At 42.1% G+C, this 26,593-nt stretch overlaps 3 protein-coding genes across 3 annotated transcripts; all 3 read right to left on the bottom strand.

Annotated features, from left to right (window-relative positions):
- Positions 1–3,513: 3,513 nt before the first annotated feature.
- On the bottom strand, positions 3,514–13,286 carry LOC133975741 (choline O-acetyltransferase-like). Its single transcript, XM_062413712.1, has 15 exons — positions 13,061–13,286; positions 12,428–12,546; positions 11,485–11,676; positions 10,755–10,873; positions 9,674–9,727; positions 9,376–9,559; positions 8,329–8,506; positions 8,025–8,194; positions 7,851–7,951; positions 7,622–7,750; positions 7,383–7,505; positions 7,141–7,282; positions 6,874–6,936; positions 6,454–6,591; positions 3,514–6,072 (listed from the first exon to the last, which is right to left on the bottom strand). Exons 2-15 carry the CDS (start codon positions 12,470–12,472, stop codon positions 5,806–5,808), a joined length of 1,905 nt encoding a protein of 634 aa, XP_062269696.1. The 5' UTR covers positions 12,473–12,546; positions 13,061–13,286; the 3' UTR covers positions 3,514–5,805.
- Positions 13,287–13,908: 622 nt separating this feature from the next.
- On the bottom strand, positions 13,909–16,679 carry slc18a3b (solute carrier family 18 member 3b). The gene has a single exon (XM_062378370.1). It carries the CDS (start codon positions 16,239–16,241, stop codon positions 14,673–14,675), a length of 1,569 nt encoding a protein of 522 aa, XP_062234354.1. The 5' UTR covers positions 16,242–16,679; the 3' UTR covers positions 13,909–14,672.
- A 4,924-nt stretch (positions 16,680–21,603) lies between these two features.
- Positions 21,604–25,886, bottom strand: rgrb (retinal G protein coupled receptor b). The gene is made up of 7 exons (XM_062378432.1): positions 25,484–25,886; positions 24,509–24,665; positions 23,610–23,731; positions 23,166–23,319; positions 22,932–23,049; positions 22,715–22,828; positions 21,604–22,534 (listed from the first exon to the last, which is right to left on the bottom strand). The coding sequence occupies exons 1-7, from the start codon at positions 25,557–25,559 to the stop codon at positions 22,394–22,396; spliced, it is 882 nt and encodes a 293-aa protein (XP_062234416.1). The 5' UTR covers positions 25,560–25,886; the 3' UTR covers positions 21,604–22,393.
- Positions 25,887–26,593: the final 707 nt, after the last annotated feature.

Below are 26,593 nucleotides of genomic sequence, written 5' to 3' on the forward strand. Positions count from 1 at the left end.
ATGTTTGTGCCCGAGAGACGTCCTTTATGTCCCCTTGTGCTTATGATAATGATTTGGGGGATAAAGCTAATGATTGATGACGGCTGAGGTTGTTTTCCTCCTCTCCAATCACGACTTTCTGCACTTTTCTCTAACTGTAACACCCCGACCCTCTCACTTACCATCCCCACCATTCACTCACCGGCCTCTTTCACCGAGGCCACACAAATTAGCCCCCGGGCCGTTCGATGAGAGCCCAACGGCTACAGGACACGTTGCCGGACCGAGGCATAAATCATTCCCTCGGAGCCGGAGCGGTGGCAGGGCCGAGACGTCCACCACCCCGAGATTTACGCCGCACATCGAAGCACGGCCCCCGCAATCTGGATCCTCTCCGCCAGGTCATCTTCAAATTGGTTATTGATCTTCCAATCACAAAATGAATCATACGTTGCCAACAATGTTTAGGTACGGCCGTTTACAGTAGCATGGCTTGTGTTTGCGGCTGATAAGCAGCCCGGGGACGGATCATTGTTTTGAAAAAAACATGAGAAAACAAGTACCTGCTCCTGAATGGGGGGGGAGTAAATAGGAATAGAAATTTGATGCAGTCTGGCTTGAGATAAATGGGTGACACGTCATCCAGCAGAGCCTCATTATAACAAATCAAAACAACTGAAGAGACTGTTGACAGGCGCCGGAGTAAAGAGCTTGAAGTTGTCTATTCTACAGCGGAGATATGCAACAATGTGTGATTGCGGCCACAGTCATTTTAATATTTTCTCTCAGGATTAATTGCTACGCCTCTGATAATATTACACCGCGCTTCTTATATGAGAAGCCTGTGTTGTATTTTGGAAATTCTTTTTTTATACGATGGAAATAAATTATTATATGGAACTTTTTACTCTTTCTTTATAAAGCAATGATTGAAACCCCTCAGTCGCTATATGAAGCTGAAATACACATAATCCTCTCAAAGCAGAATCTTTGCTTCCATCTATTACATCTAACTTAAATGGGACAGGTTCCATGGAGGCTCTTCCTCTCAGCTCTTGTCACATACTACACCGTGGCGTATTATTTAATGGGGCTTCACTTCTTGCCCAATTAGGCTCCAAGATGGTGTGTAAGTGAAGCCTCTGCCCTGGGAGCAGCTCCCTCATAAATGCCAGAATGGCCATTATCAGAATTCCTTTGTGAGTGAAAACAGACAGCTAAAATATAGACTCAGTCTTAATTGAAAGATTGTACGAATGACACTGTCTTTGAATCTCCTCTTAAATGCCAAATATCTGAAGCTCAGGACACTGGGACATTTTTTTGGGGATCTCTTTTCCATTTTGGAGGGAAAATGTCAACCCCGGTTTAATTTTCAAAGATGGCCGCATCATCGCTTGTTGCGTCTGAATTAGCTCACAGGGCGGGAGGGGGGGAACCCATTCGGATGACAGGCTCAGTGTAACTAATTGGCTGTGGGACGGAGTCGGGCTGTAATCTAGTAGCTGTTATTTTTGATTCATGTGCACATGTTCAATTACGGAGGCTCATTAGGACGACGCAGTGATCAGTGATTACAGCACATGATTTGTGAGGTGGCTGACGGGCTCATGGGTTTTGGAGCCCGGTCATCTGTGGAGGCAGCCATCCAACTTTTTATCAGATCATTCCTCCGCTGCGCCCTTTTTAAAAAGCTGTTCGTACTCTGAATGTATATTTGCTGCTCTGTATTTCAGGATTTTACTAACTCAAATCGTGTTTTTGAAGCTTCCGATCAATTTGAACCAATATCTGCTTAGATTATCGGAGGTTCTCGCTGTTGAGGGGAGGGAGGGTCTATGTGCCAAAGCATAGACATAGGCCCTGCTTTGCTTTTTCCATCCTCAGCCTCAGGGGCCTCTCATTCCTCTCAGACTCCGACCCCTGGGCAGCGAGGAGAGAACGTGGATGGACAGCTCTGCTCCGCTCTGCTCCCCTCTCCAGTCGATAGCAGCCAGCAGGTGAGCCTCGGTCTCCGCCTGCGGCGTGGCTGACACTTAGTGGTGGTAATGTCCGGCCGTCATCCATCTCCAGGTGGGCTTCCGCCATTGATCTCAACACCAAACCCTGTCACTAGCTTCCCCTCACGCAGCGAAAGCACCGGTCACCTCCGGCACTGGCTTTAGATGTCCTGAGCATCATGTTCTGTCAATAGACTCGTGTTTGGACCGCCAGCATTAGACCTCTGAGGGAACAGCAGTGTTTTCCTTACAGTAGTCTTTAACACATAAGGACAAATGGAAGGAAACATTAAGGTTCATGAGGCTTAGGGTTTAGGTTTCCTATAATCATATTCATCTATGGGAGTGAGGTCACACTAATCTGATGAGGTGCGGTATTGGCCAGTTACATGCAGACACACATTACTCACAGTATTTAACTCACAATCATGAAAAAACAAATCTAAATTCAAATCTAAATTGATACACTGAAATATTGCTGTGTATTGTCGAATCAGGTGCTTACAAGTCATATGCAAATCTAGTTCAACCAGCCTCGTAGATCAGCAGTGACATTGTGACAAAAACCCACAGCCATTACATTCAGAGATGATAAAAGGCTAATAGACCTTGACAGTTTGTTACTACCAACACACTGAGCCGTTGCTTTTAATCTGTTTTGAGTCGAACATGATTTATTTTCATTGGACCAGTTCATGGAAGCTTGACTAAATGTTTAATGCTTTTTGGGCATTTTGTCAACCTGGTTCAGTGGTTGAACCAATGGAGAATAAAATTTGGGTCTCTCCCCGAAGACCTTCCCCGATGCCAGTGGAACGAGGCCATCTGTTGGGGGGTGTGCTGGCGAGGTGGCCGCGCCGCAAAAAGCAGACAACGTGGTGCAAAAAGGAGCCCAGTTGTTCCAGCTCCAGCTTAAGCTTGATCACCATGCATAGGGTTTACTTTAATACAGGGTTAGCTTAGCACCGTGTTTGGACGCATTAGTAACGTGGAGTTGATTTGTTATGTTTGATTTATGAGTCAGGGTGTGACAGGATTTCTGTTTATTTCACTATACGGATGTAAACAAACCTTTCCCAGCATCACAAAACGTCAGGAGCTCTGATTTACAGTAGCTGTTTTGCTCAACTCAAACTAATGATTCACTTTTAAGTAAATGCCAAGAAATTCCACACAGTGAAATATCAGCTGTGCAGTTAATATTTACCATTTTATTGCAATATTCAAGTTAAGTGAATGATATTTGTGAGTGAATTCAACATCTGAAGGTTGTTATGTGTGTAATTGTTGACAATTGGTGCCATTAACCCAAGCTAACTTCATTTGGCAGCAGACAACTTGTATAATACTGTCGCTAAGGGATTTGAAATAATAAAATGCATCCCAATCCCATTTTATGGAGTTATTATAAGAAGGAAACACAACATGACAACGGATTTTTACTGTGATGACTTATAGTCAAATTCGGGATCATAGCTAAACAGGGTTTCAAATAAAAAAACGAGAATACGAGACGTAATAGATTGAAGTTCATTTTATTTCTGGTACTTATCAGTTTCAGGTTCACAGCAGTTCTATTCCAGCTTATCAATGGCAATGTCTTCTATTAGCTTAGTATTTAATTGACTACTTTATTTTAGTTTCATATAAACATAGAACAGACGAGATCCAGGACATTACACCACTGACCAAAGGGAAAAGAAAAGTCCTACATGATCATACCACATATGTTTATATATCAGGTTTCTCAGTGTTCATTCACCTTTTTATTTTTTAAGTCAAAGAGTAAAGGTCATTTTCTACATTGATTTGATTTATCAGCAAAATATAGTCATTATGTATTCATTAGAATTTCTACCAAACAATCATCAAATATTAAATGACATAATAAAGGGATGTGTTACACATTAGGTGCCATTCACAAGAATGTGGATTTAAAGAGTGTAACTTTAATTTATCAGTGCACATAGATACAATACTATAGATAGAACAGTTCACATGGATTATTAGTTCGTTTTTTTAAGAACTAGAGAAACGTTACATTCATTAACATGTATCACTCTGATTAGACAGCAAACACCAAGTCAATCCAATCCACATTAAACACTTATAGAATAAAACATCTGTCAACAGTTTGCAACGCTTTCTTTTAAGGCTTCATTGCTATATACCATATTTTACGATATGATTATTTCAACTCTTTATGTGGACATATAAAAATACATTTAGTACGGAAGACTAAACATGCATGTGTGGATTTTTGAAACCATGGACGTGGTTCACATTCACTTTGGCTGATGATGCACACGAATACCTGACGAACGCACAGTAAATGTCTTTGAGTGGACACGACAAATATCCTCACACATTCACCACAAGGGTTTGGTTTGCTGCAACAGGAACCACAGACTGAAACAAGACCAACGACTGAAGTCACGGTACACTTTGACCAAACCAGCATGCGTGTACAGTAGATCCAGTATAATTTCACTCCGTTGTTTCTGAATATCAAAAATAGCAACCGTAGATAAATTTAATATAACATATTAGCTCCATGCATCTAATGAATCGATTATTGCACATACACCTTCACTGCACTTGAGTTATTGCACAGAGAACCGACAATAAAATACATCGCTACCCTCTTTCTACCTCTATGTGCAAATAGAAAGCGCTCATGTACATGTGAACACCTAGTCACCACTGGACTGTATCTTACTTACTTACATAATATAGCTCTGGTTACTTTACACATTGTAACTATTGCTGAGATATCGAGCTCATGATTTCAGATGTGCCACTGAAATATCAGGTTTTTTCTCTCTACACACGTACGTTACTTATCAACCAGTCCTCGATGTTTACACGTGTTCATTCACATCGTTACATGAATATCTTAAAGTGACTCAAAGTCACGCAGACGTCACATATGCATGACCACAAGGGCGTCAGTAGAATCACTTCACACGTTTAAACACATTAAGAAGAAAATAGAACCATTGATCCAGTTTGCTGAGAACACGGCTGCACGCACAGTGAAGCTGGTCACATTTACAGGATGTCATGATTGTTTTGAATATATATACATATATATTTATGTTTTATTTTTTACATAAACCTGTCATGTCTATTACATTACTACTCTACGGGTACAAGTGTGAAATACAGACGGGGGAGAATCTAAAGGAAAGAACACGTACAGGGTGTTCGTAAGGTGTCGGCTCCAGAACAGCTGCCCTGAGCCTTGGCAGTGAATCGTCTCTGGAGCTCTGCCGGACAGTTGAACACCATTCTGCCAAAACATATTCCCTCACTGGATGATGGTACTGGAGATTCACATCAGTCTTCATTTTTCCTACAGGTGTCCAACTGGTTTACGAATCTGGTGGCAGTCGAGCTCAAAGCACGTAATTCACTTCATGTTGACTCTCTTATTTTCTTGGGTTTTTCCTTTTCATTTCTCCCCCGGTTGTATATACTGCGATCACTTGGTTTATCAACTCTCTGACAGAGGACTATCCCCTCACATCAGTGCTACAAAGCAGACATGGCTTCAGATTCCTAAAGGCAGCAGACCAGTTAATCTCAAGTCTGCTGAGATAAGCAGAGGCAGTGTCGGAGCAGAACGTATTCCGATGTCCACACAGACCCAAAAGAAAACTACTTTCCTTCATCTTTTATATATGTACATACTGTACAGTATGTGGGCTTTTAAGGCTTTGCATTTGTTGTGAAGGAAACACTATTGCACAGACAACAAAGACAGATGAAGGCATCTCAGCTACTGAGTCTAAAGCTAAAATCTAAATCTAAATCTCAGTATGGCTTACTTCCCTGATTTATGAGGCCGGGCGGCTCCTTGGCTGCTTTCTACCGGTTTGGCCGCCGCGGCGCTTCCTCTATTGCACAGGTCCCTGATTTCCAGCAGGCCCTCGTTCAGGGCTTTGACGAAAACCGCCGAGCTCGTCTCTGTGTTCTCCCAGAAACTAGACACGCAGAAGATGATGTGGTCTGACTGCGGGTTGTAGCAGGCGCCATAGCCGTTGGGCACCACGGGGCCGTAGCAACAGAACATCTCCACTGTGGTCGGAACCTGGAGAAGGGAGGACGCAGTCGGGATAAGACGACTTCAAGAGAAAGACTAGACACTGCCATAAGCCAGGGGAAACACTGGTAGTGCTTTTTGAGGACAGGTCAGGAGTAAAACTAAAACACAAAGCCTGTCCAGCTGAAGACATGTGACTCTGTTGGTTCATAGACAAAGAAGAGAAATTCAGCACATTCTGATTATACTTCAAATGATACAGTTATGGATAAATCAAGGAAAGTTTTTATTTTTCATCCTCTCAGTGTGTTGAGTTGACGTTTCTGGGGAGGTCTCCTCTTTGTGTTCAAGCATCAGCATGCAAGTTTAAAACATTAACTTTAAACAATAATCTGTCATATGTTCAAATGTAGCAGGATGACCTGTTACCTGACTGGTGGAGAGGATGAAGTGGTTACTGGCCACATATGTCTCGTCACAGAAGATCTCCGGCTTTTCCATGTTCATCTCCCTTGAGATTCTCAGGAGCCCGAGGAAATGATTGTCTATAGCCATGCCTGTAATCGCCTGAAAGACATTTTAGATTTTTACTCAGTGCTAATGATGTCTTTTAGATAAAGGCCCATCCCTAGTTTTGTATAAAGTACCTATTGTTTTAGTTGCAACGATAACCCTATAGCCCACGTTTACTACAGCTAAATTACTACAGCTAAATTAAACTGTAGAGCCAATTAGGAATTATTATCACTTTCATGCTGAGAATTAGATGAGAAGACTGATACCACTCTCATATAGATTAAATTTGAAGTTACAGCAAGGAGGTGGTTAACCCAGATGAAAAATACTTACTGCAATCGTATAATTTGTCTGGGCCTGAATTGCATCCCTCAATCGCTTCATTTTTTCCGAGTCCTGTTGAAGAGAACAGTTCATCCAGTAAATACATGTTTCATAGATCCATTAAACCTGCAGGAAGATCGTCTGTTTCGAATGGAGACTCCTGGTTTGGCGTCCAGAGGGGGGGGCCGATCGCACCTGTTTCATTAAAGCCGGCTTGATGGGCAGTAATATGGGAGTTACTCTGTAATTGGGGTCAAAGTGAGAAAAATGACTCACGGAGAAAGTGACCCTCTCGTCTGTCATGGACTTCACGAAGGCCAGGACCTCGGGGGTGGCAGAGCGAATGTTGTCCACCCGACCTTCCTGGAAACGCCGGATGGACGCGCTCTCGTATGTGGACACGAGCCGTCCTCTGCATCTGAGCACATGACGGACAGGATCATTGAGAAAATGACGATGAGGTGACCAAGGGATCTTTTATCAAAGCGAAACATGCAAATAATTAGTTTTTTCTTTACTTGTAAAATGCAAGTTGTAAGGAAACTTGTATCAATGCATCTGGACTCATATTCTGCTTTTTGATGAAATCTTTTCCATAAGCTGTGAACTTGAAAACGTCCATGTCAAGATTATTCACCAGCCTGCAGGAGAAAGCACAAGAGATGTGAGAGCTGACGTCTCTGGAAAGACTTGTAAATCATTATTTGGATGTGTTTGTTTGTTTGTTTGTTTGTTTGTTTGTTTGTGCTGTTCTTGCCTCTGGAGTCTTTCTCCAGATGCCGCAAGGACTCCCTGGATGTGGGGGCTGCATTTCCAGAGGAGTCTCCTCGGAGGGGGGAGCTCTCTGATGCTGAGAGGCCTCGCCATCTTGTAGGGACTCCCAATGCTGTTTAGACAAACAACTTTTACATCTCCTACATGTTCACTGCAGCATTTTAGCTTGAGGTAAAAGTACGGTTACATGTCACTGCACTGGCCGGACTTACACATATTTCATCAGGTATTCAGAGCACTGCACTAGAACTATCCCCTCGAATGGCGAATGGTCGCACACGACCCCGCACGTCCCGTCCATTCCTACGACAAACTGAGAGACTCTGGATTAACAACAGGAGCAAAATCTGTATTCGTTGTTGAATAGCTTTCGAACATGGTCCTACCTGCATTGACTTGTCGTACCAGCGGTTTGCCCCGTTCTTCTCGCGGCCGCCACCGTGCAGCATCAGCAGGGCCCTGTTGGTGTCACTCTGCACCAGGCCGCTGGGCTCATCCAGGCACAACACGCACAGGCAGCTCTCGATCAGAGCCAGGGAGTCCCGGTTGGTTTGGTCTGGATGGAAGAAGGAAGCAGACAAAAATAAAGCACACTCTGGATTTTCCTTCTAAAAGTGGTTTACGATTGATCAAGACTCCTGAAAGTGATCGTAGCCGTGATTAGAAATTAAAAAATCCCGGAGCTGAGACCTTTTGTCAGTGCATCTCTGGCTTGGGCCCACTCTGTTCTCCCATCAGATGTCAGGATACCGAAAGGAGGAAGTCTCTCTTCAGCGTTTTCTGCCATTTTCATGATCTTCTCCAGTTGGGATAAAATCTCCGTCTCGCTGAGCTGTTTGCCATTAGCGACGACATCCAAAACAAAAAACTAGAAAAAAAAGCAGATACACTTAATAAAGAATTGATCCACCTGAAAAATACACAATCATGTCACTTCCACATGTTGTTATGAGCCTGGTGTAGCCAGGATAAGCTAGGATACTATGGCAGGAACTAAAAAGGGTCCTTCAGAAAAGTGACTCCTCTCCTGTGTTTGGTTAAAGAAGCTGTTCAGGGAAGCTCTCATTAAACCGGTGGATTCAATCAACAGTAATTATGTTAACTGCCTGTATCTCCATGGGGACCTTCCCAGTGTGCCAGAGATTGATAATTCCCAGAACCTGTTCCAAGTAGGAGTGTCGCTCTGTGGTCATTTATAGGTACAATGAGATATCACTTTGATTCTGTAACCAAATTGTATTTTCTCGCTGCTGTTCTTTTACAAATTAAACAGAGTATGGTAGTCTTTTTAGTTTGATTTGGTCTGTAAGAAAATAAACTATGTTTAGATGAGAGCTACACTAAGATATCAAATATCTTCCTGTTTAATATGTGGTCTTATTGGTCTAGTTGGCCTTTATAGTCCTGCCCCTTGCCCCAGACATAGTTCTTTCTTCTAGACCAGCAAAGTGTTCTGGTCGAGAACTGTTTTTTGTCTGTTGAAACACAAGGAATTGGTGTTTATAATTAGAATTTTATAACTTTATATGTCCTCAAATATTCCTCAAGCCTGCAGCTGGAAAACCAACCTTGCATTCATAATCGGTGAGGTTGATGCATGATTTGAACCATTCCAGTGGACAAAGGAATACGTTTTCTGCACTAGAGTCCTTACATGTACACATATATATTCTCACTGTTTCCGGTTAGAAGTGTGACGGAGCATAAAAAAGCCTCCCCAGACTCTGGTGTCCTGACCTGGTTCTTGCACGCCACAATGATGTGCTCTGGCGCCGAGGAGGAGGCTGCGTTCGTCTGAACCTTCAGCGTGTCTGTCTTCAGCCCCGGGTAGCGGTAGGAGGTGAAGAGGCGGTAGTACTGCTCCATGCACAGGGGGGTTCCGGCTAACTGGCCTCGAGCGGACTCCACCGGCAGCGCTCGCCTGGCAGACGTAATCACACCATGTCAGATTACCTCTGAGACTCATGACTCATCGTTATCATACGTCAATTTATTTTCATGTGCGAATGACTGACCTCACTCTGAAAGTACTTACTCATCAATGAGTCCCTTGTAGTCCAACACGCCTCTGATGAGTTGAGCCGCGAATCTTAAAAGAATGAAAAGGAACGAATTTAAAAGAAAACTGAGTTTGCTGTAACACTGAACATACAGAGGACAGGCTGGTGATTATACAGAGACACACTCTCATCTGAACAGTAATCACATTGGGGCCAATTACCTGGATGCAGGGAACGTGCTGTGTGTGTGTTTTGCTGTGTTGGCGAAGGAGAGGCAGTCTCTCTGTGGGAGTGGGCGGTGCGGGCAAATAGGGAAACACAGAGCCCTGTCGGATCGTGTGTTGTGTGTCATTTGTCTTGTTGTTATTACGTCCAAAGCTAGATCAATACAAAAGAGTCGGCCGCAGCGCACCGCACCCCAAAACGAGGCCCGACTGCCAGTCTCTGCGGAGAGCTTGGCCCTGTCACTCCCAAATCTAATAAGTGGCCGGGTCAGTAGATTACCAGCCGCACGGGGGGCTCTGGAAACATTCAGTTAGTGCGGCCCGAGCTGACAAGAGCTAATGTTGAGTTATAGGCCTGGACCGACTGGTGTAATGTCTGGTTGACCACTCATTTAATAACGGGCAGAGAGATGATGCCGGTGATTCTTTCCATGTCTGTGTTTCAGATCTTTATTTGAGTCTGTGTCTGAGAAGAACATAAACCATGTCAGCAGCTACGGGTCTGAACAGCATGTTTATTTTCTATCATTAGTGACGGTGTGCAACGTTCAGTCCTGTTAACCTTTGATTTGTGATTTCACTTTTTGTTTCTCACAGGGTCCAGCAGAGATCATTTCCTTCAAACCAAAACCTCAGTGTAATTTCTGAAGTTTCCCTGTCTGGGATATTTTCTGCTGTCAAACTCGATTATGAATGAAGCTGGAACATGTTGCATTACAGTGATGTTTGAAAACAATTTCCTTTTTGATCAATTATTTCATTGACCTACACAGTCTGACTCTCAGATACCTTCGTCAGTGTCTCTGCTGCATCACAGCTGATGAGGGAGGGTGAATAAGGTTTTCTAACTCGTTACCTGCTAATATTAGATTGTCTGAAGTGCAGCATATACCTGAGGGCGTCTTTCTGATCTCTGAACGTCTGCTTGGGAAACACCATGACGGGACTGGAGTTGACTGGCAGAGCCAACCTGTTGTTCAGGTACATGTCCTCCAGCCAGTAGTCATAGACCTGGATAATAAAAACACAGGGACGCAATTTGAGAGATTCTGCTTCGTTTAACGCTTTCGAACTCGAGTTACCGCCTCAAAGTGGAGACCTGTGGGCAACGGAGAAAACCACAAACAAACAAACAAACCCATTAGAGTGTATCACTGCCAGATGAGAGGGAGAGTGGGAGAGAGCATCAGTGTGAGAGTGGGAGTGTGATAGATTTCACTGCGCTGGATGAGATGTGGACTCACCGATCAACCAGACGCACGAGCAGAGATTGAAGCGACAGAGGACGAGCAGAGGCTCTGATAAATCTTTGTCACCAGTTGTTTTTTTTACGGTTACACATCTTCCATGAGTGGATGATGTATAGGAATCTTATATAGGAGACACAATCTGAGATGTTTTTTTATTATCAGTTTGAACAGGGGAATTTGATGCATTGTTTTCGCAGTGTAACAAAAGATGATTCTCAAATTCAATATATTGCAGTCTTTCACATTAAGATTTATTTCCACTTGACAAGATAAAATATATCTTAATTGATTTAGGGAAACATTTGTGGGGGGTTTTCTATTAAGGCAAAGAGCAGCAGCGTATTATTTTATCTTGTAAATGTGAGAGTTTACCCAGTTGGTCGTCTTGTCCCTCCTCTCTAAAAGCTTCTTCTGGAGCTGCTCTCCGACTCCCCCAGGAGCCCCGAACTTCTCCACCATGGCCTTGGTTCTCTTGAACTGCTCCTCCTTCACCAGGTGCTGGACGCATCTCAAGTACGTGTCCAGGGTTTGTTTCAGCGGGGGCACCGGGACCTTCGGCAGCACCTGACGTCACAAAAAACAACCGAGTGGCATAAATAAACATAAGGAGTAATGAAAGGACAGCAGCAGCTTAGCATTAAATATACCCCTCGTTAAAGTTATAAATCCCTCTCATCTTTTCTTTCATGCTTTTATTGTTAGAAGCAGAGTTAATAATTCATCTTAAAAGCTCTAAGGCCTGTTTGAGAATAGATTCCACAACCTCATGGGACACATGCTAATTGATTATAGTATGTGTGTGGTGTTTGATCATTTGCATGTAGATCTAAGATGTTAATATTGACCAGTACATCAGAATCGTACATTTCATTGTATCTGTGGGTTCCTGGAAATGGGGACTCTGTAGTGATCACTTTAAATAGCTGCAGCGATGCATAAAATGATTCCTGGGAGAAGCAAAACCCCACAAATTGTTTTCAGAAACAGTTGAACCCAAATAATGTGACTATAGATTGTAATATAATCCTCAGTTGCCTCAGAGCTTATTAAATAACTGCACTATATAAATATATACATTCAATCTCAGAAATTGAATGAAGGTTTCATAACTCATGAGGATGAAAAGCCTGCTGTGCAACTTTCGCCCCTAGCGGCCAATTATGTAATGGAAGGTGGCGCTGTCCCTGGTGCTGAAACCCATCTGCGCCAGTTTGTGAACTCCAGCACCGCGGACAGCGACCTCCCCCAGCAGGGAAACTGTATGTGGAAGATGATGAGAAGGCTATGAAAAAAATAATCAGGGACATTTCCATACTTGGTTTTCTCGGTCTCTGGCCGTCTCTTTCTGTAGAATCGGCATATTTGCATTCTATTCCGCTCAGGTGGAAATAAAGTGGAAACTCTCTGGAGGTGGTTCGAGTTCAGCTGCTTTCCCTGAATAGAGCATATTAAAACACTTGAATATAATAAAACAGTAAACATATAAAACGTGGTGAATGAAGTCAGGCCTGGAAACATGGAGCTATAAACGCTGCTGTCTGACGTTGAGCCAAACAGGCTTCTATTCTTTATCATGCTCAGCCTAATGCAATTTGTTGCTTGTGTCCTTGAATTCCAGCTGCGTCTCATAGCTCACGACTACTGACTCAGTATCTCTTAAACATTTACTTAATTAACATCTCAGTATACCAAACTGTATTTCGAATAAATAAAATAAAAGGAAAATATTTGTACACAGTCTCAGAATATTACTTAAAGGAATATAAAGTGTAATTCTGTATATCAGAATATAACTGGATGAAAACAAATCAAGTGGTTAAAGAATGAAACACTTTACAAATTCGATGTGAGAGTGAATGGACTTTTGCGCACAATGGATAAGTTTTAAACACACAGATCTCCATTGTTATCATTTGAAAGAGAGAAATAAATAGAAGAGGTGCCTTACCTGATCGGTGTAGAGTTCAACGAAGTGTGCATGTGCCTGCCAAGTCCACGCACGCCGTGAAATCCCATATTAGAGTGAAGCTCCGCTCCGGCGCCGGACTGCTGCTCCTCGCTGCCCTGCGCACTTCGCCATAAGGCTGCGGCTCCACGTTAAAAGTGGAAAAGCAGAAGAAAAAAAAAAAGAGCTGCTGAAGGTGTTTGCGTCTACCTTCCCCCTCGAGGCACGAAACTCCTCCCATCCTCATCTATCCGAGGAACATCTTATCTGACAGCTTCAGCCCACCACCACCACCACCCAACCGCCCTCAAACCCCACCCAGATCCCATAATACTGTTAATACACCGGGGAGAGTGTGTTTTTGGAGTTCTCCGTCACTGTGAGGACTTCATTCTTGTCAGATTCACGTTTCAGGCGTATGGGATGCGACTACTAGCTGAAGCATAATTTATTAAACATTTGGATCAGTTTATTTTTATTAATATGTTCACATGCGTCTATGTGCGCTCTTTCTTTAGTGTGTGAGTGTGTGAGTGTGTGTGTGTGTGTGTTTGTGTGTGTGTGTACCGTCACAAAGTAGAACTTGTGGAAATCACATATCTGTTATATTTTTTACAGTGTTTATTCATTCACAAGAGAAAAGTTCGTGCCTTTTTCACCATTTACATCAAACTAAATCCATAATTGAGATAATTTCCCGAAACTTTATATTTGAATGCGTCCATAACGAACAGAATAATAATCCATGTCATTTTTAAAACCAACATTATTCATATTTCTAATGAAAAATAAACCTAAAAACTCCACAATTTTGTGGTATGAGAATGAAAATAAGTCACCACAGTCACGGATCCAAACAGAGATTTATTAAAACCACAATCGGTAAATGAATAGCCTACATGTTTGTGCATCTTCAGGAGACTGACTTTATCCCCCCCCACACACACACATACACACGCGCGCACGCACACACAAACACACACAGTCACTTTGTAGAGGTCCACGTATTTTTTCTTACAATTTACATTGTGCATGTGTATCCACATATTTACAAAAATCCATTTATTACAGTACATTTACTTTCAAACAACAACAGAAAACATGAGAGATAAAACTAATAAAAAACCGGCCCAGTTGTTAAAAATTAAAATGTATATATTTTTTTACGAATCTTTAAAGAGAAAACCAAGGAAAATTAGGCCTTTGATGTGCGAGTAAAAACATTTTCCTCATAGACTAAAAATATAGGCTGTTTGTGTAAGGGGGAAATGTGCTTTATACTTGGTCCCATATAATCTCATACGCACATATAACTATTTATATCATCTTTTTTTTAACAATACACACAAATTCAACGTTAGCTGATAGATCTCTCACAAAACTCCAGTTATACGTTCATGACAAACGATACATAGACTTGTTCGACACAATGAAATCACAGTGAGAAAGAAAATAAGAAGTAAACTTTGGAGAACGGGTCACACAATCATGATTTTGGTGATTGGGTGTTTATATTGCACATCTGTACTTACATAAAAGTTTAATTCACTAGATTATAATAGCCTGTCTGCCTGCAAATCTTTTCTGTGGAATGTGTGGTAAGAGTGTGGCCGGACTAAGTGTACTCCGGACCGGACGACTCTTCTGACAAGGACCGCTGTGCTCCGAATGGGTCAAACCCATTTTCATCTACTGGCAGGCAGTTCCCTGCCGTGCTGTAGCCCTTCTTCTTGGCTCTCCTCTCCTCCATCCTGATAGTATCGTACAGCCCCTGCGGAGCCTCCTCTAACAGGTTATCCTGCTCTGAGCGGGACGGTTTCATTTGGCACACGTTGCGCAGCAGCAACAAGGCTGGTGCGTAAAGCACATTGACGAGACCCATACCCAGATTGAGCTGTACAAACCCGAGATTGTGCACTATCTGCCCGGCCACTATAGGACCCATAGCATAAGCAACCGAATAGGAAATATCTGCTAGGGCGTAAACACTACCATACACCGAGACATGACGCACGTCGACCAGGAACGCGAGTGTGGGCAGCAGCGCGGTGTCGACGAGTGCGATGCCAAAACAAATACCGCACAACGGGGCGATGAGCTGCCCAAAAGTTTTGCATGCGGGGACTGTGCAGGAGCTGGCTCCTATGATAACCATACCCAACGCTCCGTAAAACCACTGCAGGTGTGGATGCTTCGCTGCCAATTTAACTGTAAGGTACACACCGAGCACGTGAGGGAAGAAGGCTGGGAGCCAGGTGATTCCCATCTCCCACTGAGAGGAGTGCATTGTGGTCTCCATCCAGTTGGAGATGGTGGGCTCCAGAAAGGCAAGGGGGATGTTGCACACTGTGAGCGCACCGGCAACCACAGCTATGTACGGGTCCATTATGAGTTTGTAAATGGGGGTGCCGACCGGCATGTTCTCTCTAGTCCTGCTGGAGAAGGGCTTGATCACGGTGAGCAGTAGGATACCGTCCGCCAGGCAGATGCAGGCGAGCACGATGAAGGGCACTTTCTTGCCCGCGAACTCGTACAGGATGCCCCCGAAGGGAGGCGCCACGAGGCTCCCGAAAGAGATGAAGGCCAGGGCGATGCCGAGCGCCCGGCTCCTCTCCCCCTCCTCCGTGTATTTGTCTGCGATCATCGCGATCCCAGACGTGTCCGCGAAAGCAGAGCCCAGGCCCTGCAAACTTCTGGCAAAGAAGAGCGTCGCATAGTTCTCCCCAATCGCAAATATGCAGGTGGACACGAACATAACCGAGAGTCCAATTAAAAGCGGGATGTCATATCCAACCCGGTCTATGAAAGTTCCGGACAGCGGGTTGACTAAGAGCTGCAGGATGGCTTTGGAGGCGAAGAGAACGCCTATCTGGATGTCTAAGTTGTTCTTGTTGATTTTGTCTAGGATTGTGCTGTTGGCTGAAGAGTTGGGGTGAATCACTAGGTGGACGTGCGCTGACTGCTCAATCTCCAGTTCAGCCAGATAGTCTGGGATAATTGGCACGATTACCATGTAGAGCATATTGTCCAGCAGGAGAGCCACGCAAACAATCACTAATATGATCCGTCTCTGCCCTTGTGGATCCTTCATCGCGGTGCCCAGCCGCTTGGTTTTCTCTCCCATCTCGGACAGTTTTAAGGCGGCAGTTTTCGCCAGCCCGGAGGATCTCCCCTCTCCCTCCATGGTGTGCTTTTTTTTCTTTTTGTAAAGATAAGTTTTTCGGTTAGAAAATGGTCCTTGTGCTTCTCCCCGTCTGCTGCCGATCTCTCAGCACCTCGGATGACTCATGGGTGATTCCTCTACATGGAAGCGATGCTCTCCGTCCTCACCTCGCCTGTGCGTAAAGGGAGAGGCGCACAGGAACTTGGCTGCTTCATCGGCGAAGATGGCTTTCTTCAGCTCCCTCAACTTGTCCTCGCCTCAGCCCCATCCGACTTTGTTTCATGATCTCCCGAGAAGTGACGTGGTGAAGTCGCAGGTTCTTCTGCACCGCGCAGAGTATTCGGTCGCTAATCTTACATGGCAACGTTTGTTTCGAGCGATTTTGTTACTTATTGGCCAGCCCGCGGACGCTCCAAGACTCTCATCCCCGTGCTCATATCTCCTATCACCTGTGGCACTTTTGCGCTCTGCTCTGAGACCACCAGTGACTTCTTGGCCATTGGTGCACATTAACCCGCTGGTTCTCCGCTATTTTAGTCGCTTTTTTTTGTCTCCCCCCTTTTCACCAAGCGCTATGACGCATTAGCAGCTTGCCCCCAAGTGGGTCCCTTCGTCACTCGCCTCCTTTATGTTAATTTCCAACCGTGGCAGCAATAACTTCAACCAATAAGATCCAGTGAGTGCATCTCGGCCCCTCCACACGAGCAGCGAAAGAAAAGGTTTTTTCTTTCTTCTAATGTCCAGTGCGTGACTCCTGAGTCTGGAGTCGTGGAAAAAAACACTTATATACGCATAAACATGAAGTGACGATATCTGCAATGATAAATGTACAGGAAGGACATCAGTCTGATTTTAAACTGAAACTAAGGTACAAATAAAACAAAACACGCGAAGACACAAGAGACATCTTCTGAAAACGAAAGAACACAAAATTAATATAAACTTAATAATAAATCTCAAATTATACAAATAATATTTTAAAGAAGTCCCCTACTGGCGATGTTAAGACTTAATGAAATATCTATCTATAATTGAGTTAAATTTTTCAGTTCAAGGTTTTTAAGGGACTTTCTCTGCCATTGACTCAAACTGCTGCAGGAGCTGACGAGCTTTCAGCACCACGAGCTGCGGACAGCTTTTTCGCACCCGCATCTTCTCTCACACGTTTATCACATTTAGTTTGATCACGTGTCACCATGAAATAGCAACATTCTTAAAAGCAACGTCTCAATATAACAGGACTTCACATAGAGATCCAAGGTCCTGAGATGAAATCAGTTAAAACACACACGTCCATGTGCAGAGCCTCTTAAATTTGAAATGAGCCTATACCACCATCTTGTGGTGGAAATGTAAAAGTACACACAGACGCCAATGAAAATCTTCTCAGTAACTCAACGGTGTGAAGCTTCTTCTTACGTTTTAAAACAAACTAATATTACACACAATAAGAATAACTTTAAATTTACCGTTTCGTCCTTTTAAAAGATAACACACTTCTTATTTTCTCTCAGTTTTTCAATTTTTATTCTCTTCTTCTTTTCCTGGCAAGACTTTATTTGCTGTCATCAAATTTAGTATATGAGCAACATAGATATACATACATGTAATTATAGCATGCTAGGATGATAGGTGTAAGGATGCATGTGCTTATAAATGTGTTTCCCAGTGACCCTTACTCCTTCTGTGAACACCATATGGAGCCATTATAAAGAGATAATGAATGACAATACGTAAAATACGTAAAAAAAGTGCGTAAAATTATCATTGTCACGTAAGACTAAATAATATGAAAATCGAAAAATATTACATGTAGTAAAACATTTTTATTTATTGTGAATGCTAAATAAGAACATTTAAATCGTTACATGTTGTTAAATTGTAAAAGGCTCTTTTATTTATGGTCGACAGTTCTATCATTATTTGCCACTAGAGGGCAGTGAAGACCTGCATATAATAACAAATGTGTAATTTTAGAGCTAAATCCAAAACCAAGTGGAGCATCACTAAGATAGAGGCAGCAACCGAGTAAATGTGTCTGTATTTTGATTTTATTAATCCAAGAAGTTTTTCTAAGATGTTGTATTTGTCTCTCAAGGAATAATTGATATAACAAATGAGCACACACACACAAAATCACAAGGCAAATCCTCCATCTCTTTATTTTACGCACTGGGAATCTGAAACTCTTTTCTTATGGCCTTAGCTCAAAGTAGGAGTAGTCAATCTAAGTTACTGAATAAATATCCATCTTTTAATGCTTTCAAATGATTGTTGACATAAAGCAGGAGGTTGGATGATGGTCTGTGTGAGCAGACGAGGGGCGGTTCCAGTTTGTTCAGTGGATGATTTGATGCAGAAAAGAGCAGAATTAATTCACCAACAGGGGGATTAACACCACACAGGAAATAACTGCCCAATTTCACTAATGAGAGCAGCTCAGCACAGCAGCAGCTGCTAGATAAACACTTTTCATATCATAGCTTTGCTCCACACACCCTGCTACAGTTGGTTTTCCTCTTGAATAAAACAGGTTTTATACTGTTGACGGTGCAGAGATGTGAACACGTGGATAATCCCAGGACAAAATCGCTCTAGTAACTTGGCATCAGCAGCAATCCTTTAAAGATGCTTTCAGGAACAATCTACTGCACGTCACGGCTTTGACCCAGTTGGTGTTGTGAAGACGTGATTATGGTTTCTGAACAAACACGTTAGCGTTATGTAAGATCTTTGTTTTGATCATGTGACCTGTCTCCTTCCTGTCATCTAATCTGACCCATGGACTCCAACGTGTGGCATTTAAAAGAGCTCTCACGCTCACCTTTGACCCGACCTCTGTTTTGCATCATGTTGAGTTTACGAAACTAATGTTGTCCTAACGTGACCTGTGGGCTCCAACTTTTAGTCAGTAAAGTATTTTTTATTTCTTTCCCACACTGTAGCTCAGCAGCTGTCATGTGCACTTAAACAGATCATCAGCCGGTGGAATATAGAGTGCTTTTCAACCATAATCCTCTTTTCTTTTCTTTTTTTTATAAAATCCCAATGTATTTTATTTCTTATGTCAAAATCTATATATATATAAAAATAATATAAATATAATTTTATTTTATAAAAACGTATTACACCATTTTTTCTAAATATTACAAGTGTAAAATCATTTTTTTAATTAGTGTTTTGCATTGGTTTGGATATAATATTCTTCAGGACTGTAGATATCATTATAATGGTCATATCCTATGATTTTATATAATCATTTTTTATTTAAAAGTGTTAAACAAGCTGCGTATTGAATATTAGTCAAGGCAGATTTTATCATCTTTAGATAGTTCTAAATTGGATTGTTTTGGAGGTAAATTGGATGAAATGAAAGTTTTTTTTAATCTTTATTGCAAATAGTAATATAAATGTAACAATTCTGCCAGTGTGTAGAAGACTTTGAAGCGGCATCATGTGAGGAGATATAACCTCCATAAAATAATACACTTGGCGATTTGAATACAACAATTATGAAAGAAACTTTTAACAACAGATTGTAGATATTTGTTCGTCCAACATCTCTCTGTGTGTTGGGGAAACTAACAACCTCAGTAACTCAACATCTCTGGCTGCGTCCCTGGTGTCGTTGACTTCTTAAGGTCAAAATCTGACTCCGATTAACTAAATCTCTCTGAACATATCACATGTCCGCAGCCATGTGTGCTGCTGCTTTTTTTGCTGCGTAAGGACAGACGTTTTCCTCTGGTGTTTTTTTTTTTTTTTACACCATCTGTCTGTGACCGTGGCTTCACATTGGCCTCACCCCCTGTATCATTGCAGCCGGGGGCACCTTCCCCTGTCCCAGTGTCTGGATGCTGATCTAAATCCTGTCTCCGCCAAATGAAAACCATCAGATCTACTTGTTTGTACAATGGGTTTGGAAGGAAGCTCAACGAGGCTAAATCGACAAGTCGTCCTCCTTCATTCCTGTGAGCTTGATGCTATTACTGCTGCTTCTATCTGCAGCTCGGACTGAATTAGATCACTGGAACAAAACACTGGCTTGTAATCGGCCGTCAGTCAGAGGGACGACTCCTTCCAAGAAACTGAAGCTAATCCGACACTTGATAAACACCTCAGCAGTCCAAATTAACATAGATCTGTGGAGTGTATGAGGAAGTACATGATTATCTTCAGCCTGCTTATTTGTTCATGTGATGGACGGACATGTAACTGAAGAGTCGGCTGCTTATCATAACTCCTGAGGTCACTTCCTGACTTCACTTCTTTCAATTTATAGCAATTAGCTTATTTTCAACAGACTAATAGACTCAGAACATAAAGATTGAACCTGAATCTGTGGGTTTTCTTTGTAAGATAACAAGAATAAGAATCTTGTCATGCCTGTGGCTCATGTGAGGATGTACAGAAGTTAAAGTAAAAGAAAATCCATTTCAAACTTAAATGGGTTCTTTGTTGGGTCACGTCTCATCCCTCCACAAAATCTAACGGAAATCAGTTGAGTAAGTTTTGTGAAATGCGACAAACTAACAATCAAACACAGATGAAGACTTTGTTGAAAGAATATTAAGTTTTACCGTTGACAATATTTTTTAAACTAATTACTTTGACCTGAACTATATAACGCTCAGTTTCTTCAATGTTTCTACACCGAATTTAAGTTTTCTCTATTTCCCTCTTCTTTATTAAAAAAAGAGAGATAATGTAGAACCCCTAAAATGTTCTTTCTTTTCTTTAACTATGTTTTATGACAAATGAATCATGTAGGTTATCAGACCCCTTTACTATTACCTCTGCGAAGTAGGTTATGTTTTGATCGTTGGTTTGTTTGTTTGTTTGTCAGATAGATGACACAAAAAATACTAGATTACCAGAAAGTCACGTTAAAAAAGATAGAGCGTCTTTTGACATTTTCACGCATCTCCCACAGAATAATTATATTCTAATATTTAAGACTGTGGGAAATGTGTTGCCGTCCATTGAATGGGCCTTGGCACAGGAATGTGCTCGACAAGCTGCTGACCTCCCGGTCGAGACTTACAGACTGTGCGTAACTATTCTAACTAAAGTCCTGTGAACTATATCAGGGACCGCATTTCCTTAGCAGTGACGCAGGAAGACAAGCGGCCCACTGACGGTGAGAGGATTTCAGTTGCTGACGACTGAGTGGCAAGAACATCAGTCACCTCTGAGGTTAGTGAGACAGACTTGGTCTCACTCTGCTTATTTCTGGAGTGCACGCACAACTGTATTTAGCAGCTCAGGGATCAGGGAGCAGGAGGAGAATTATTCAGTCTGCGGCCTTGCTGACACTTAAACACCGGACGTAGCAGACAAGAGGCCACAGAGACAAATACCATATTGAGGAAAGACAAGGAAATGTGTTCAAATGTGTATATTTTAATGCTGGTATTATACACGTGGCTGCATTTGTCACTGTAAACAATTATATTATTTAATTCCTTCAATTTCTCCCTGCATAACTTCCTCTCAATAATTCGATCTACAACCTCTTTGCCAACAAACAGATCTTTATTTAGATCAGGCAGGTTTCTTCATCCTTCATTGGCCTCTATATAATATATAAAGGAAAAAGTTTAGCTAAAGATAAAATGTTTAAAACCAAAATATCAGCCGAAGTTAACTATCAGTGTACAGATTTCCATAATCAGCTGCCTAGAGGTGATTACGTTCACGTTACCTTAGACGTTGACGACTCCATAATCGCTTAACAGAGTCTTAACACAGGAAATGATTTCCTTCCTATATATAGAGGTTACATCACCTCAAGCGGTCTTCCCAACAAAATCACAATACATTACTCTTCTTAGTAAAATGCCGGTGTTCGCCTCATCGAAGGGAATCAGCTGCTGAAATGAGGCATCTGTGAATAGATGGAGCACCAAGTAGAAGAGCAGCAACATGGTGGTTTTATTATGGACGGAGGAGCAATGCAGCGAGTACCTTGAAAATGGATAAGTGTCCCGCAGAGCATTTCTTAAGATTAACACGAATCTAGCGTGAGGATCATCCTGGGTTTCATCTACGTGACAATATTACAACTGTACAGGCAACAGTGACAATTTACCTTACCCAGCCAAACAGTGTGAGGAACCTATCATGAGAGCAAACAATGATGTGGTCCTGACTTTCTGCCAGAAGTATCCTTTTTATTTGGCCTTCTTCACAACTGGATCCACTATCTTCTGTCCGGTGAGGAAGTTCCACACGCCGCCTCGGTAGAACTCGTTTCCGAACGAGTAGAGGAGGGCGTTGAAGATCGGATTTGTCTTCGCGATGACTGGAAGAATCTGAGAGAGGAGACAAGTACGTCCATGAGAACAGGAATTAAATGAGAGATTATTACATTCTGCAGCGTATTTTTAAATTCTGGGCATTGTTCTCAATTGCGCAATTCCAGATAAAGGGACACCTCTAGCCTTATTTACCACCTTGATCATATCTTTCATCAAAACAAAACAATCGCTCACCATTCGCAGCTTCGGGGACACCACCTTCACGTTCTCGAAGCAGGCGTAGATACACATGAGGACGTAGGGGCCCCAGCACATCAGCATGACCCTCAACGGCCAACTGGTGTTGAACTGGAAAAGAAAAAAAGTTTGGTGTGTTATTGAAGATGTTACACGTAAAGTTCAGTTTGGATGGGTCCCCCAAGCAGTGTAGATGATGGATGGATGGATTTACCCTGTGGTGATGGACCTTCTTGAAGTGTTTGTGGGTGGCATCATAACACGACCACATGGTGAAAGCTGGGAACATCAGGTAGAGCACCACCAGGGTTAACATGTAGGTTACATAGTCTCTGTGGAGAAGATCAAATGGGAAATTGAATGGAAGAATGTGACTTCTTGTTTTCAGGGAACATTTCTAGACCAGAAAGACACGGTGGACTTTTTTTATCTTCTCTTATGACTCCACCTGTCTCCTCTGGTGTAGTCCAACGTGCAGCAAGTCTTCATCGGCTCAAAGTCGTAGACGCCCCATCCCATCAGAGGAACAGCGGCCCAGAAGATGGAGAGAATCCAGATGATTCCGCTCATCGTCAGAGTCGTGCTCCAGAACAGCTTCTGTCCTGCACAATGAAAACACACGTGAGGTCATGTGGGTGTGAGGATCCAGGGTTTTTATGAGCTAGGTTTTGAACATTTTCCTTGAATTCTCAGAAAATAATTCATGGATCTTGATGAAAACTTTCGTGCATGTTTAGGGAACTGATATTTATGAGTGTATGTGATTTGGTGCAGCTTGATTGAATTTAAGGGACTAAGTGAAGATATGTGAGTAAGATTCTAGTTTAAGAGATTTCATTATTAATTTGATGGTCTAAATATAGGCCATAACACATATATATCCTGTACTCACTTGTGCAGTACTGGTGATATCTGTCCCAAGCGATGGCAGCCATGAAACTGATTGAGGCCAGGACCGATATCATCCCCTGGAAACCATGATAGCTACATCCATCTTGACCAAACGGCCAATATCTAGAGAGGAAAAAAAAACGTTTGTCATGCTCCAATTTAATTATATGAATATGATGGGCTGAAAATGAAGAGTTTCTTTAATCTATTTTACTTTTGAAAGCAATATTTCTGAACATTTCAATCAAAGCGTGATATTAAACACATTCATCCCACTATTCCGGCCCTGAAGAGGTAAAACTCTCCAACATGTCACAATGAAATTCAAAAAATTATACATTTAACCATCACAATTATCTTGAAAACATTTAGGTGAACTTTTAAAGCAAAATCTCTTAAGAAGCTAATTTCTGATCTAATCATTTGACTTAATTCTGCTTTCATGGTATATTTTACAAAATAAAATTGTATGTAATTCATAGATAATTCACTCCTTGGGAAAATAAGGTGAGGGGGGTGAGGGGGGTGGGGGGGGTGGTGGGGGTTGACAGAGGCCCTGCTCATGCCCATTGGGACACACGTGAGAAAAATATATAAGAGGTTCAAACAGAAGCAAAAAACTGTATTGCTTCATTGTAATTTGTTCTTTTCTGTTCCAAGTAGTAAAACCCCCCTGTTGGGTAACTATCATTCTTGCAAAATGTGAACTTACCGTGCTGAATAAAAGTGGATTGTGGTTGGATTATGAAACTGAGAAGCTTATTCAGCTTGTGATACTCCGTGGCTGACATCAAACACTGAGCCTATTTTTTTTGGTGGGGGTTACTTCAGGAAATGAGGTAACAACCCCCGTGAAAGTGAAAAGCACCTGTTTAGGGAAAGCTGAAGGGAATCTGATACCTGAGGTAGCTGGCGTAAGCAGCCGTGAGTCCGTTGATGTTCAGACACAGGTCGGCCACGGCCAGATTAAAGACAAAGAAGTTACTGGGATTCCGCATCTCCTTCACGGTGAGGAAAGACACGATGCTGATGGCGTTCAGGGCGAAGCCGAGCATCCCTGAAAGAAGAAAAAGAGGCTGTGACGTTTTCATTTCATCTTCTGTTGAGTGTAACCCCATTTATGAGACTTTATACCCCATCAAGTATCGTATAGAAACAACTTTCCTGTAAACAGCTAAGGGTGGGACTGGGTAATAAAACAATATCCATAATTATTGCAGTATAATGTTCTTCAACAGGCATATACCTAAGGTTTAATATACTTTTATATATTAATTATACATTGTGTAATCGCAGTGAGGATGTGTAACACTAATCTACGTCAGATTTGTAAAGTGTTTGTCGTTCTCTGCTCATAAAGACGAGTTTAAAAACCACAACCTTTACTCCGGAACATATAAATCAGTTTTTAAACTTAAACTCCCTGCACGTTCTCCTAGTTCTGATCTTATTGTCTATTTTAATCATTTAATGCTGATTCATTTGATTTTGGTTTCTGTCTCTGGGCTCTATTACTGTCTCTTACTGTTTTGCTTTAAATTATTTCCCTTTTCATCCTGTAAAGCACATTTTAACTGGGTTTTGAAAGGTGCTTTCTAAATAAAGATTAACCTATTATGATTTATCGTTATGCTTATTGATATCGACATCTTTATTAAGCTATAATTTTGACCACATCACCTCAAGGTGCAGCAGAGATTAAAAAGACATGAGAATAACACTTACGAAGTTATGCTCATGACATTGAGAGTAAATGATGCGTGGTTAAGATGCTATTTTAAGTTTAAGTGTTTACTATAGGAACACATGTATTCCGGGTGTCCTGTCTCTTTAACGTGTGCACAGACATGTCTTCCTGGGTCCTGCTCCACTCACCTCCGACCAGGAGCGCTGTGCCGAATGTAAACATGTCAAAGTCCGTGAAACCCTCCGGTAACGTAAACGAAGCCATGTTGAGACGCACAGTGAATTCACACTGTGCACTAAACAAAGTTTGGGCGCAGACGGGTCCTCCTGCAGCGCGACGCCTTTATAAAGGCTCTTTCACGTGAAACAGCACAAAGACACTAATCTCGGTAAAAGCCCCTTCAACAATCCCCAGAAGAATGTCCTAACGAGCACAGGCCTCCTGCAAACCTCTGCAACTACAAGTTACCGAGCGAAGCCAGTTCGCTGCGCTGAGGTTCGATCTGAAAGTTTGTCGAGTTCTCTTCCTCTGAAGTTTGAAAACAACAGGCGAACTTTCCTTTCACTCTTTCCCCCCATTCGGCTGCTGAGTTTGATAAGAGAGGAGAGGGGGAACATGGGAAATGATGTTCTTTAGGCTCGGATGTGAGAGGCCAGAAAGATCCTCAAAGACTTAAACCCTTCATCGAGCAGCCAGGAACTCTGTTAGTTTATTCATTCTGAGAGTTGTCTTTTACCACAGAAAATGCATTTGCTTGTATTTCTAAAATGAGAAGATTAAATAAAATTAATAAATCTGCTTCAGTGTTTACGAAAGGAAATGTTTCTTTGCAGCATATCATTCCTGGTCTGATTGTACAAATCCTCAAATTTGACTTCAAATTATTTGATTTCTTGAATTACTCTGCAGAGTATCTCATGCAACCTGGACTTTGAGTGTGCAGACACAACTGATGTGATCAGATAAAAAGAAAAAGAAAGGAGAGCTAAAGTTGTGAACTGAAACAAAAACTTACACAACACAACACAAAGGTGTCTGTTCTGGCTCAAGAAACTCCAGACGTTTAAAGTTTAGAAGAACGTTTCATGTTTCAAACTATTCTCTTCTCTTCCCAAGTTAACACGCAAAACAAAACTTTCTTGGATCATTTTGGGATCTTTAAGCCACAGAAACAACATTAAAATGTACTAGATCAAGGTTTTTCATCAGATTTTTTAATCTAGATCCATTAATAATTCTCTAAATAATCAAAATGTTGCTAATCCCTCTATCTCGTTTTGAAAGTGGAACAAAATACC

This window comes from Platichthys flesus, chromosome 20, assembly GCF_949316205.1.
Source record: "Platichthys flesus chromosome 20, fPlaFle2.1, whole genome shotgun sequence".
Classification (NCBI taxonomy): Eukaryota; Metazoa; Chordata; class Actinopteri; order Pleuronectiformes; family Pleuronectidae; genus Platichthys; species Platichthys flesus.